Source organism: Asterias amurensis, chromosome 2 (assembly GCF_032118995.1).
Source record: "Asterias amurensis chromosome 2, ASM3211899v1".
NCBI classification, from domain to species: Eukaryota; Metazoa; Echinodermata; class Asteroidea; order Forcipulatida; family Asteriidae; genus Asterias; species Asterias amurensis.
Window position 1 is genome coordinate 3,213,358 of NC_092649.1, and position 14,009 is coordinate 3,227,366.

The following is a 14,009-nucleotide window of genomic DNA, read 5'->3' on the forward strand; positions in this document are numbered from 1 at the left end:
GAGTTAGTGTTTTTTTTTAATAAAGAGTTATTTATTATTTGAACATAGTTTCTCTGTTGTTAAAAGCACAAACCGTTGATTATTTTCTCTTATAATGTAGGCCTATATACACTACTTAAACAGGAAGGCCTACCAGGGCCAATTTCATGGCTCTGCTTACCGTAAGCACAGAATCGGCGCTTACGGAAGCAGGGAATTCTGTGCTTACGGCAAGTGTATTTCACAGTTAGCGGCGAATTTGGGCTTCTGCGCGTGCGTATTCCAAGTTACTAGGCATTCTAGCTTACTAGGCTAGCGCAGAAATTCGGCGCTTGCACGTTAGCGGGGAATCGCAATCGTAAGCGCAGAATTTCGGCGGTAAGCAGAGCCGTGAAATTGGGCCCAGGTGTAGTCTAGACTCAACAATGATACTTCATGGCTTAAAATTATCTAACCAGTAAAAAATAAATTGATTTTAAAGGATTTTAAAGTAACTCATTTTTCTATTACAATTCTCCCTCGTTTTAAAAAGTATTCTCCACAGTTTACGAACCAATCTAACTGTTGTACGCTAATCCAGTTTGTTTGTTTGTTTGTCGGCAGTATAACGCATTGTTAGTCGTGTTTGTAAACACACGGACAAATTTCACCCAAGAAGACGATAGTAAGATTCAGAAACAATAGGACAACAAAATATGTATCCCTTCCATTGATAAAACAATCCTCCCCTCTCTTTTCAGCTGGGTGTGAAGAACAAGGGAAAAAAGTCTCTTTATTCGTTATTACCGCTCAATCCACAAGTATAGACTCCTCCTTTATTTTTGTATGTCAGGTTTTTTTTGGTCAGAATAGTTCAAGATACTTAGAGTGCGAAAATCAAGCAACATTTTGAAGTGTTTCAGTTTGATGTCACTTAATATTATGTCCAATAAATAACCCAATGTACTGTATATAAATTACATGTATAAACAAATGTTTTGTAGTATTTGGGCTCCCATCCCTGTCCTTACAGAGACATTTCTATAAAAGAAAATACAGAATTAATAGTACACAACACATTGCAATTCAATTGAATAATGACTTGCGAAAAAAACACAAATCATCATGCAGATGGAAGCTAACATATAATTGTGTAAACAAGTAAATTTCCTTTGGGGAGATACAGTTACATGACATTACACAAATGCCTCTATGGAATCGACACATCAAAGCATTCCATTCAAGCTGATATTTCCCAAAATCCAATAGTGTTTTTCCTAAAAATTAACCTGATTTTATGTTGTTATGATGGAAGTATATCGGAGAAGGTATCCTTGTAGTACTGAAACAACACTGAAACACATACAACAACTTGGTGCAAGAAGGCATCTTCTTTTCAGTGTATGTCATCCTTTCCAGCATCAACTTATGTACAGAGTCATCTAAATCAAAAATCATATACTATCACATTGCAAAGAAGTCCACTTTTTTGTTTAGCAAAACAATTTGCCACAGTTTGTACTCCAAACTATGATTGATAATATCGAAGATACGAACACCTTTCATGAATGATTCATTGCTAGGAATCGTCCTAGCTGACATACAAAAATAAAGTAGGAGTCTATACTTGTGGATTGAGCGGTAATAATGAATAAAGAGATATTTGTTTTTTCCTTGTTTCTCACACCCAGCTGAAAAGAGAGGGGTGGATTGTTTTATCAATGGAGGGGACACATATTTTGTTGTCCTTTGTTTCGGAATCTTACTATCTTTATTACTTCTTATTACTTCTTGTGTGAAATTTGTCTGTGTGTACAAACATGACTATGCGTTATACTTCCAACAAACAAACAAACAAACAAACAAACTGGAATTTATTTTTTCAATTGTTAGACTACAACAGTTAAATTGGTTCGTCAACTGTGGAGAATACTTTCTAAAACGGGGGAGAATTGTAATCGAAAAATGAGTTACTTTAAAATCCTCTAAAATCAAATGTTTTGACTGGTAAGATAATTGCAAGCCATGAGTGTGAACACTAAAAGCTAACCTATTCAAAAACAGGGAGCACTGAAAAGTTGATATACAATACAATATTCTGTATCATTGTTGAGTCTAGACTACACCTGGTAGGCCTACCTGTTTAAGTAGTGTAGGCCTACATTATTAGAGAAAATAATCAACGGTTTGTGCTTTTAACAACATAGAAATTATGTTCAAATAATAAATAACTCTTTATTAGAAAAAATTCAAATACTTTCAAATTGACATTGAAAGCACCTGTTGGTCCCTCTGAAAGTGCAATTTGGTTGTATATATATCCAGTACAATCAAATATTTGTTACGGATACCCGACCTGCACCCGGGAACCTGCCCTGTATGGTATCCTGACATTATCAATATGGAACCACAGCAGAACCCGACTATTTTTCACGTGAGAAGTCCGTCGTCTGCTAGGTTTTCTGTATTGTTTTAAATTTGATTTTTCAGGGTGAAGGACTAAAAATTAGCCTTGGTATCCACCATTTTCGGATTCAGCACCCACAAATTAGTTAAATCAGGTATGTTACCAACTTTTACTCAAAAATGCCGCTCACTTCCTTAACTAGAGCCCTTTTTGGAAATCTGGTCTAGACTAATGTACATATACCTGGTAAATTCATCGATGTAAAGCTTTACTGGAGGGCTATAAGGATGGAGAAGAGGGTTTAACAACAACGTTCTGTGTGTACGTGTCCTTGTTGGTGTGCCACAGTCTGTTTTTATATGGCGCTTATCTGCTATCCACAACGGGAGTCTTTGAGGCGCTAGGTGGCAGCAGACTTACCAGGTAAATTACCATTGTTTACATAGTTCTAAGAATGTGCACATTACTGAGAACAATGGATTTTACCTGGTAAGTCTACTGCCACCAAGCGTCCTGAAAGTCTCCCACTGGATATCAATAACAAACAAATATCAAATAAAATTAACAGAACACCACCAGGATAAACTACTACAACGCAGTGCAAAGGTGACGTACCTTGCAAATGCAATAGCCTGGGCTGCGACCTCAGCGTACTTCTCTCGATTCTGCTCATCCTTCTCAACGCACATCTTATCAAACATAGTATTGAATTTCTCTATGGTTGGCGCTAACAGATTCTTCATCAGGTAGGCTTTTTTCTGTGTGGAATTAAAACAAAACCGTTTAGGAGAATCAAACTGTAAATAATAATAATAATAATAAGACTTGTAATGCGCACGTATCCACTCGGCTGGGTGTTCAAGGCGCAATAAACAAAACAAAAACAAAGAACAAAACAGACACAACAAAATTAATCCTTGAAAACCTGTGACATCAGATAAGTTTTGAGAAGAGATTTGAATTTCGTGGTACAAAGACAAGATCTAAGATTTAGTGGGCAGCTGAAGAAAAAGACCTGTCACCCCATGAGTGCTGAGACTTGGGTTCAATGAGGAGAAGCATGGAACTTGATCGAAGATTCCTTGATGGAGTGTAAACTTGAAGCAGTTCAGATATATAGTGGGGAGCCTTGCCATTGAGAGCTTTGTGGACAATGAGCATCAGCTTGAAGATTATTCGTTGAGAAATCGGGAGCCAGTGAAGTTGTTTCAAAATGGGGGTGATAGAACAGGATTTTCTAGACAGTGTCACAATGCGGGCAGCAGTATTTTGGAGCCGTTGAAGTCGGGAAATCTGGTTATTAGGAAGACTATAGAGAAGAGCATTGCCGTTGTCAAGACGAGAAGTAACAAATGCATGAATGACCTTTTCAGTGGCACTTTTGTCCAAGTACTTGCAAATCTTACCTACATTGCTGATGTGATATGATGACAGACGAACAATGTTGTTGATGTGTGTCTTTTTGTGGCATAAAATGACGGTACTCTTGTAAAACATAAGCTGAGAACCCTTTGCTATTGTTAACAACTTGAAAACACATACTTAAAAAAACAATTTTTTTTTGAAAATGGACTTTCCTCCTTACCTCTGGTTGATAGCTGCTTGATGCAATGATCATTCCAGCTGCCTCGTACATAAACAATTGGTCATCGCTGGTCAGTAAAAGTGGATGACCATTGTCCTGTAATGATAGAAACCAACAAACTCAATATAACTAAAATATTACTGGACTTCAATGGATTCATAAGTGGTTGGATTTCTGGCTAACTACAGGATTTCCCGTAAAACACACAATCGTCTTTAGCGCCTAATACGGAAAACCAGTAGTTGATCAAGAAGTTGGTGTCTTTATTTGAACACTCGCTACTAAATATAATATCACACTAAAGGGATGGTCTACGTTTTGTTATCACTCTTAAAATTCATCGCAATAAAACAATTTGGTTCGAAGACTACACAGCTTTCAACAGTATAAAGCATCTTAAGAGATATATTTACTTCAAAGTAATCTGGAAAATGAGTCAGTTTTTATGCCACAACATTTGAATCTGGGTCATAAGGTTTCTCATATTGTGAATCCCTATAAGGGATTGTTCGCCCTGCATGAACATACTTATTCCGGATTTTCGGAAATATTTCAAAAACGCGACATCTTTTGATATGAAACTTTTACGGTTACTGTACTGTATACATCTACATTTATATAGGAAAAATACAATCCAACGGTTCCAAAAACCAAAGGTATTGACCCCTTGCACGCGCGTCACATGCGGCGACTGATGCCAAGCTCACCATGTTGGTGGGCAGTTGTGGTTTACGTGTATTAACGCTGCGTCGCCTAAAATGCAAACTTCACTGCATAACGTACGGCATAGAGTTATACATGAAAACGTATACAGTGAAATTGCCCACCAGTATGGCGCATTCAAGATTTTTCTGATGATGACGTCAGGTGAAATGGGTCATTACATGAACTTTGCCTTTACGCATGATTCGGAAGCAATATTATTTTCTCCTTGGTCTTACCGGTGGAGCAATCACCAGTAGATCTGAAATCCTCTTGAGAATCTCGTCAGTGAACTCTGTCAGGTGATGCTTGAGGGATTTGATGAAACGTCCGAAGAGGTACGCCGTCCTGCTTCGTATGGTTGGGTGGCAGTGTCTCAGCCCTCTGTCCCCAAGAAAGGCCATCAAGACGTCCGGAATGTGCTGGGGCTCGCAGTTAAAGAACTTCTCATACCTGGCTATCGTCTCAAAGACCTATAGTTAGACCAGGAAGCCAGGGGTTCAGTTTCATAAAGCTGCTAAGCACACAATAATTTGCTAAGCATAGGAGTGCTGCAGCTGCTCAGCAGCCAAGAATTTGCTAAGCATAGGAGTGCTGCAGCTGCTCAGCAGCCAAGAATTTGCTAAGCATAGGAGTGCTGCAGCTGCTCAGCACACAAGAATTTGCTAAGCATAGGAGTGCTGCAGCTGCTCAGCACACAAGAATTTGCTAAGCATAGGAGTGCTGCAGCTGCTCAGCACACAAGAATTTGCTAAGCGTAGGAGTGCTGCAGCTGCTCAGCACACAAGAATTTGCCAAGCATTGGAGTGCTGCAGCTGCTGAGCACACAAGAATTTGCTAAGCACAGGAGTGCTGCAGCATATACTATTTTGAGAAGGGATTTCCTTTGAAGTAAAAGGGTTTGGATAATTTTCACCCCAAAACAAGTGAATCTGAGAAACTATTCATGCATGAATCATTTCTTAGATTTCTGAGGGTTGGTGTTCGTTCGTGAATGCTACAGCCAGATCGCTACCCACTGTCACCTCGCTATAACCCTGAACGGACCCGACATCCTTGTGAAAAGACAGTTCTTTGCAGTTTTCTCAGAGAGTAGACAGTTAAGCTTGGGAGATATCACGATATTATGGAATATCGCGATACTAACTTGGAAACGATTTCGATTTTTTTATCGAACTATCGATAAATCCCGATATATCGCGATATATCGCGATATATCGATTAAATATCACAATATGGGATGTATTTTCTAGCTGAGACATCATGCACCCCATAGGTTTGGAGTAAAACCAGAAGAATAGGTCATTAGAACACCTCTCTTATGCTGTGACTGTCTCTTCTACAACTTTCACTGGGAGTTTGAAGACTGATGATGTCAAATTTAACTAATCGCGATTATATCGAATATCGCGATTATATCAAATATGGCGATATATTGTCGGCGATATACATGTATCGTGAATAAAATAAATCGATACCGCCCAAGCTTAGACACTGTATATGCTGTGACTTTCACACGTGATTTTCATTGTATCTTTTCTTATAAAATTGCCTACAAATCAGCACTACATCGAAAAAAAAAGGAACTGGCCGCGTTTGGTAATTGTCATAAACCAGTAATCTCACTTGGTGTGTCCCAACCTCTGCATAAAATAACAAACTCGTGAAAATTTGGGCTCAATTGGTCATCGAAGTTGCAAGAGAATAATGAAAGAAACAACACCCTTGTTGCACAAATGTTTGTGCTTTCAGATGCATAATAAAATACTTCAGTTGAAGTCTTTTATTATTTGAGTGAGAAATTACTTCTTTCTCATAATCTACGTTACTTCAGAGGGACACGTTTCTCATAGAGTTTTATATTACCAACAGCTGTCTATTGCTTATTACCAACAATTGTTTTGAATAATTACTGATTGTGTCCATGCCTTTAAAGGCAGTGGACACTATTGGTAAATAGTCAAAATAATTATTAGCATAAAACCTTTAAATGGTAACAAGTAATGGGGAGCTGTTGATAGTATAAAACCTTCTGAGAAACGGCTCCCTCTGAAGTAACAATGTTTTCAAGAAAGAAGAAATATTTGAAGAATTTGATTTTGAGACCTCAGATTTAGAATTTCAGGTCTGGAAATCTAGCATCTGAAAGCACACAACTTCGTGTGACAAGGGTGTTTTTTCTTTCATTATTATCTCACGACTGCTTGAGCTCAAATTTTCACAGGTTGGTTGTTTTAAGCATGTTGAGAAACACCAAGTGAGAAAAATAGTGTCTAGCGACTTTAAAGACATTGGACACTATTGGTAATTGTCAAAGACCAGTCTTCTCACTTGGTGGATCTAAACATAAGCATAAAATAGCAAACCTGTGCAAATTTGAGCTCAATCGGTCGTTGAAGTTGCGAGATAATAGTGAAAGAAAAAACACCCTTGTCACACGAAGTTGTGTGCTTTCAGATGCTTGATTTGGAGACGTCAAATTCTAAACCCGAGGTCTCGAAATCAAATTACTTCAGAGGGAGCCGTTTCTCACAATGTTTTATACTATCAACCTCTCCCCATTACTTGTTCCCGAGAAAGGTTTTATGCTAGTAATTATTTTGAGTAATTACCAATAGTGTCCACTGCCTTTAGGCGAAGTGATTATTTCACGTAACCTTACCTGAAGGCCAACTGCCCAATGAGAATGCTCAACTATTCGGCTTGTGACAAGCTGAAAAACAAACACCGAGCGACATTTTGTAAAAATAGGTAAAGTGAATATTGAATACAGACTGTGTGACCTTATTTACAGAAACAAAATAAAACTGATCAGTGTTCATTCCATGGCATTTTCTGGCAGACGAGTTAATAAACTGGCTATGTAATCAAGAGTACAATTTAGTGGCATAACTACAAATTGTTTGAGACAAGTTTTGCGATATGCGCTTGTTCCCGACATCTGTAGGAGATTGAAATGTGTAAAAGGATTTGGGTACTTTTTCACAATGTCCATAGATTTACATAAAACTTACAGGGTTTGAAGAAAATGATAGTTGAAAGCTTTCCTTCAAATCTTACTTACTGAGGTGCAGTAGTTTTTGAGGAACGAGTGAAACAATGTCATGAAAATACATTTGTAAATGATTAAAATAATTTTTGTCTCAGGAGCCGAAAATTATTTTCATGACGTTGTTTTACTCGTTTCTCCAAAACTACATCACCTCAGCACGTATTATTTTAAGGTAAGCTTTCTACTATCATTATCTTCAAACTGTGTAAGTTTAGTGTGAATCTGTGGACATTGTGTTTTCTTTCCTACAAAAGTTTAATAGACCCTTTAAACGCAGTTCAATTTCCAAACTTTATGTTTTCTTTCATACAGATTGTGCCTCCAGGAAGTCCAGGTTTTGTGGCACCTCTGTAAACATGTGAAGGCATGCAACTGCCTTTTGAAAAAAAAAAGGAACACTTTCAAAGGCACAACGCAAGTGCGGAGCGAGGCAGCCGAAACGCCACGGGACATGATACCCACAATGGTACCCTAGAAAATGTTGAGGCTTACTATGCTCTTAGGTGCATTGTTAGCATGTACATGTACTAGGCTTATCTTACATGATTGTAGTTGTTCTAGTTTTCTTTTTTAACTTACAGTTCTCATTAAGTCTCTCATGATCTCGGCCCTTGCCTGGTCCCCAATAAAGTGGTTACCCTGGTTTACTGGTATAGCTTCACCCAGCATGTACAGTAGGCGCACCGCTAGCTCCGCTTCAGTGAACTTCACTGATTTCCACTGGCTGTAAATAAAAATATAAAAAAAATTCCAATTATAGTTGGGTACTGCACAATTTACTTTTCTGTCTTATAAAAACTTCAGGTTTACCTGTTAGCCTGTTTGATTAAATTTCATATCTAAAAGTGGGTATTTTCTTATCTGGGCACTTAAAACTCTCGGTAAATTCATATAAGTCTTTGAGCAAGGCATTGAACCATAATTGCTTCCCTTTGCCCAAGCGTATCAATGAGAACCTGAGAGGGCCACGACAGACTTGTCTTTGATCGACCCCCTTGGCGATAATTTTAGCAGCTCTGGGTTGTACAATGTATGCTCCTTGGGGAGCTGAGACAGTTAGAGGATAGGTCGTTAGTATGCATGACGTACAAGGATAACATTTGTGTAAAGTGCCTTGCTCCAACTCGTAAGATAGGTCTGCTAAGAACCCAGCCGTCGATTTCACAAAGATTAGGACTCGTCTTATCTCGAGTTAGGACAAGTAACTCGTCCTAACTTAGGACTAATCTTAAGGTCTGCATGCCACAGTGCAGGGTTAGGACTCTTCCTAAGTCCTAAGATTAGTCTTAAGTAATAGGAAGAGTTTTGTGAAATCGACGGCAGTATTATTAAAGAAAAATACAGAACAGAACAGGGCCCAATTTCATAGCGCTGCTAAGCACACAAATTTGCTTAGCATTAAATTTCTTCCTCGATAAAAACAGGATTACCAACCAAATTTCCATCTGTTGGATATTGCTTGATATTGGTATTCAGCTGCTGTTTGCTTACAAGTCCTAAACATCACTTGGGAATGTGGTTGACATTCCTGTTTTTATCAAGGGAGAAATGTCATGCTTAGTAAATTTGTGTGCTTAGCAGCGCTATGAAATTGGGCTCCTGTCTGATACAAGTAACACTACATGTGTCTGAACTAAGCTAATATAGCTCAGCAGGCCGGTGTATAAATCCGTTTTCCTTGGCACAAACTACTGAGAATACCTCTTTTCCCCACAAACAAGATGCCATTTTATCGCAGAATACTCCCCAACTATACCCGGGAGCCATTTGTACTCCTGGGTGGAGAGAAGCAGTTGCGGTCGCACTAAATACCGACAACTCACGACCCCTCACGACAACTTACGACAACAATTTTTAAATGCACTTTAACAGAACATTTGAACATAAGTCAACCGTTAAATATGTGCACAAGAGTCATATGCATCTAAACCGTCTTCAAACTGTTGAAAAAATTGTATTTTTAACTGTATAAAATGTGTTTTTTACCCCGAATTTAGTACCAACGGAATTATTCGCCATGTTGTCGTTCGACGTACTTAGACGATTCTATTACACTGCAGGGGGCAGGGGAAATTTCTAAGGGCTGAGTTGTATTTTTTTCTTTTTGGATTTAGCTGCTGTTTTTTCTTTCTTGTTAGTAACTAAGCCGCCACTCTGGAATTCGAAGTTAAAAGGGGAGGTTTAAATATAATATTTTTTAAATTCCATGAGAGGCACATAAAATGGTAAATAATCATCTTGCATATTGCATCACCCCTGCGGTGTAATGGAATCGTCCAAGTACGTCGAAAGACAAAATGGCGGATATTTCCGTTCGTTACTAAATTCAGAGGTAAAAAACACTTTTTGTACAGTTAAAAATACAATTTTTTCAACAGTTTGAAGGTGATTTGGGTGCATATGACTCTTGTGTATATACATAACGGTTGACTAATGTTCAAATGTTCTGTTAAAGTGCATTTAAAAATTGTTGTCGTGAGTTGTCGTGAGGGGTCGTGAGTTGTCCGTATTTAGTGCGACCCAGCAGTTGTGATAAAGTGCTTTGCTCAAGGAACCCAAGTGGTGCGACTGACCAGGGCCAAATTTCATATAACCACTTAGGCAAAAAATACGGCTTAAAAATTGTCTGCTTAGCAGTCACAGATTGTTCATGTGACATGCTTATTTTGACTGGTTACACTATTTTGGTAAGCATATTTTTATTGCGCATAGCTACTTTTTGTGCTTAATGGCTGTATGAAATTGTACCAATGCCAGGATTTAAATCCACATTCTATAAACCACAGAAGTCAAGTCCAGACTGCTCGGCCACTACAACCCACCAGACACAAAATCTCACTTTTACTCACTTCAGTGTCCCGGTGATGAAATTGTGTACCACTTGAAGAACCAAAGTCTGATTGAGTTGCACTAAGTTATCAAACAATATCTTCATCTGTCGTCTGTAATCGATGAACATGATCTCGTCTTCTCCCTGACTGTCAAAGTTATACGTGTCCTCGTACTTGAACTTGCGGATGACAACATAAAGCATATTCTCCATGAAGCTCATCTGAGTGGGACTTATCTTTGGTATCTAAGGAGCAAGGGGTGTGAAGACAACGTCAGAGATCGGCCAGAGCCTAATTTCATGAAACTGTTAATGGTTAAGCAGAAACTTCTGCTTAGCAAATTTCTTTGCTAAGCAAAAACGTGTGGGGCACCAGTTACGAAGATGGTAACTTTATAGAATTTTGGCTAGTAACCTGCTTCTGTTAAACACAATGAACACTATTGGTAATTGTCAAAGACTAGTCTTCACAGTTGGTGTATGTCAACAGTATGCATAACATAACAAACCTGTGAAAATTTGAGCTCAATCGGTCGACGAAATTGCGAGATAATAATGAAAGAAAAAATACCCTTGTCACACGATGTTGTTTGCTTTCTGATGCTTGATTTCGAGACCTCAAATTCTAAACTTGAGGTCTCGAAATCAAATTCGTGAAAAATTACTTTTTTCTCAAAAACTACGTCACTTCAGAGGGAGCTGTTTATCACAATGTTTTATACTATCAACCTCTCCCCAATACTCATAATCAAGAAAGGTTTTATGATGATAATCATTTTGAGTAATTATCAATAGTGTCCACTGCCTTTAAGCAACACTTTCCTGTGCTTAGCAAGTTTTTATGCTTACAGGCTTATCAAATTGGGCACTGGGGATTAGTGGGTAGAGTCTCCATAATAGAGGAATGGTCAGCCGCATTACATGTGTGGTCATGCCACATAACACGCCAGGGGTAAATGGGTACCTGTGAGGGCAGGATTGTTATTGTGATTGATTGTGATTGATTGACATATTTGGCCGCAACGGCTGTATACCCCCCACGGAGCTGAGATGTTTAAAAGGATTGAAACAAACGGCCCAAATGACCAGGGGTAACCAACTTGTTCATCTTTACAACTGCAAACCAGCCTTTTTTACCCCCATATACATCCTTCAAACTACATTTTGAAGTGATCTCATAAATTATGACAAGAGAAAAGATCTGAGCCTCTTGTATTGGTCACCATCGCTGAGGACACATAATGGAAACATGCACAAGTGTACACGCCATTCACAACTCTCAGCTAAGGATACATGTACGTCTCCATTGACCTCAGTCAGGGTGCTGTTTGGGATTGTGACATCACATGCCAGGGGGCTAGATACTGTACCTACCTGTTTGAGAACCCCGATGTAGTCGTGAGCGAAGCCGGTGACAGCCAACGAGATGTCGTCATCTTCGTGTCCCAGGAAGTCAAACATGAGAGGGAGTTTACTCTCCACAGCTTGTAGGGTCTTGGCTGTGAGGGCGCTGTCTCGACTCTTTACCAGCCTGCGTTTATGCCAAGAGAGAATACCATGATCGTTGAGGGTGAAAACTGACACTTCAGGTAAAACATCACATGTACAAAAATATTGTATAACTGGTTTGCTGTAACACCATGTGTATACATGTACATCTAGTTGTTGTGTAAATTATGTTCTTTTGAGAACTTCTCTAATACTGCGGAGTAGATTTTCAGAATTTTTGAGACTTCCCAGTTCTGAAAAGAACTGTCCAGCTTATTAACTACTACCTGAGGGGAAGGTAGGAAATCGGCCAGGACTACAGTTCAGGTAGTTTTATTTGTGGATCAAGGGGACTTCTGGTTATTAGATTAAGTTCTAAGTTCTTAATTGGTCTCAGCTTTTTAACTACATGTAGAGTGCTCAAAGATTGTTAACAGATGTCAAGTTATTTGATAAATTGTTGGTATTTTTTATTTATTCAGCAGAGACGAGGGTTATCAAGAATCCGCCCTTGGCCAAATGTCACTTACTTTTCCCAGCATGTTATGAGATTCATTCCAATGCCGTTGGTCAACTTTGAAAGTTTTGCTAAGAAATCTACATCATCCTGCACGAGAAGAAAACAAAATAAAAATGTAAAAATTTGTTTGTATACAAGTCGCCTGACACACAAGGCCTGAACGCCACCTCAAGGTGTGGATTACAATTTATTTGTTCAAGTGGCAGTTACCACCTACTCCTGGGTAAATTGTTAATAATTTGGTGTTGAACAAAGAATAACCGACTCACAAACAGGACATGAACCTGGACCCGCCAAATTCAATTCAACAAAACATTTGTTTTCACTCTTGCCTTCACACAATAAAATACATAATTGGTGTTTCATAATATTACAGTGACAGGTATAAAACAGTCGCCAACATTTTTAACATATTAGACGGGCAAAAACATACCATTGGGTGAGAGCCTTGGTTGTTGTACCCTAACCTATTGACAGACTAACACTGCATTTAAGACTTACAAAGACAAAGGGCGACGCCTAGACGCTCTACCAACTGAGCCATCAAGCCAAATTGGAGCCGAAGGAAAATTTTCCTGTGTTTTTTCACCAACAAATATAATTGTAGCCCCCAGCTTGAAGTGGCCTTCAGGCCTTGTGTGTCAAGTGACTAGCAAAAAAGAAAAAAAAAAAAAAAAAAAAAAAAAAAAAAGTTTGGTTTTAGGTTTTTTTCCCACCCATACTCGGCAAATAAATGTGTTTATAAATAACATGAATTCTTGACAATATCAACTTACATCCGAGGGTGGAATAACTCCTGAATCGTGCAGCACTTTGGTAATGGATTCCACCAGCTCAGTCTTAGCAATGGGGTCCATTCCCTTGCTGATGATCTCATGGAAACAGTCGCAGGCACTCTCTCGTAGGACATCGATGGAGAGGTAACGCAGCAACAAGGAAACAAAGCGATCGTTGGCGATGAGGTTGATGTCGATCCAGCACACGTATGATCCCACCACCTCAAGGCACAAACACGTCAACTCCGGGTTGGTGTTCTCGTATGTTTTCTGTCGGGGGAAGCAGTGTGCATGAAGGCTTGAGAAAATCTAGGTTTTCAATCAGGGCGCACTTCTGGGGTCGATTTCACAAAGAGTTAGGACTAGTCCTAACTTAGGATTAGTCCTAGGAGATGTACAAACTGCATGGATAGTCCTAAGTTAGGATGGGTAACTGGTCCTAACTCGAGATAAGACTAGTCCTAACTCTTTGTGAAATCCACCCCATGTGTCCTATGTCATTTGAGCATGGACACGAATACGTGTGTGTCCTTGGGCATGACACTCCCAATAAAATGCTTTATCTTAACCTGGGTGTACAAATGGCAACCTGTGAGTGCCGAGCGGGTTGCATGTTAGCATGCCCCTTAGCATGCCAGCTGTGTTCAGCACAAAGAAATCCTGCTTAGCAGAACTATTCCACCAGCCAAAC

At 39.1% G+C, this 14,009-nt stretch overlaps 1 protein-coding gene across 2 annotated transcripts in view; it reads right to left on the reverse strand.

Moving 5' to 3' along the window:
- Positions 1-14,009, reverse strand: part of LOC139934042 (exportin-T-like) — a 69,809-nt gene that overhangs the window by 38,525 nt on the left and 17,275 nt on the right. For both annotated transcript variants that reach the window (XM_071928313.1, XM_071928312.1), the window contains exons 7-15: positions 13,319-13,588; positions 12,553-12,629; positions 11,909-12,065; positions 10,554-10,780; positions 8,284-8,428; positions 7,315-7,365; positions 4,892-5,125; positions 3,951-4,046; positions 2,981-3,123 (exon numbers count right to left, since the gene is read on the reverse strand). In XM_071928313.1, coding sequence (XP_071784414.1) covers positions 2,981-3,123; positions 3,951-4,046; positions 4,892-5,125; positions 7,315-7,365; positions 8,284-8,428; positions 10,554-10,780; positions 11,909-12,065; positions 12,553-12,629; positions 13,319-13,588 — 1,400 coding nt within the window. The remainder of the gene's footprint in view (positions 1-2,980; positions 3,124-3,950; positions 4,047-4,891; positions 5,126-7,314; positions 7,366-8,283; positions 8,429-10,553; positions 10,781-11,908; positions 12,066-12,552; positions 12,630-13,318; positions 13,589-14,009) is intronic.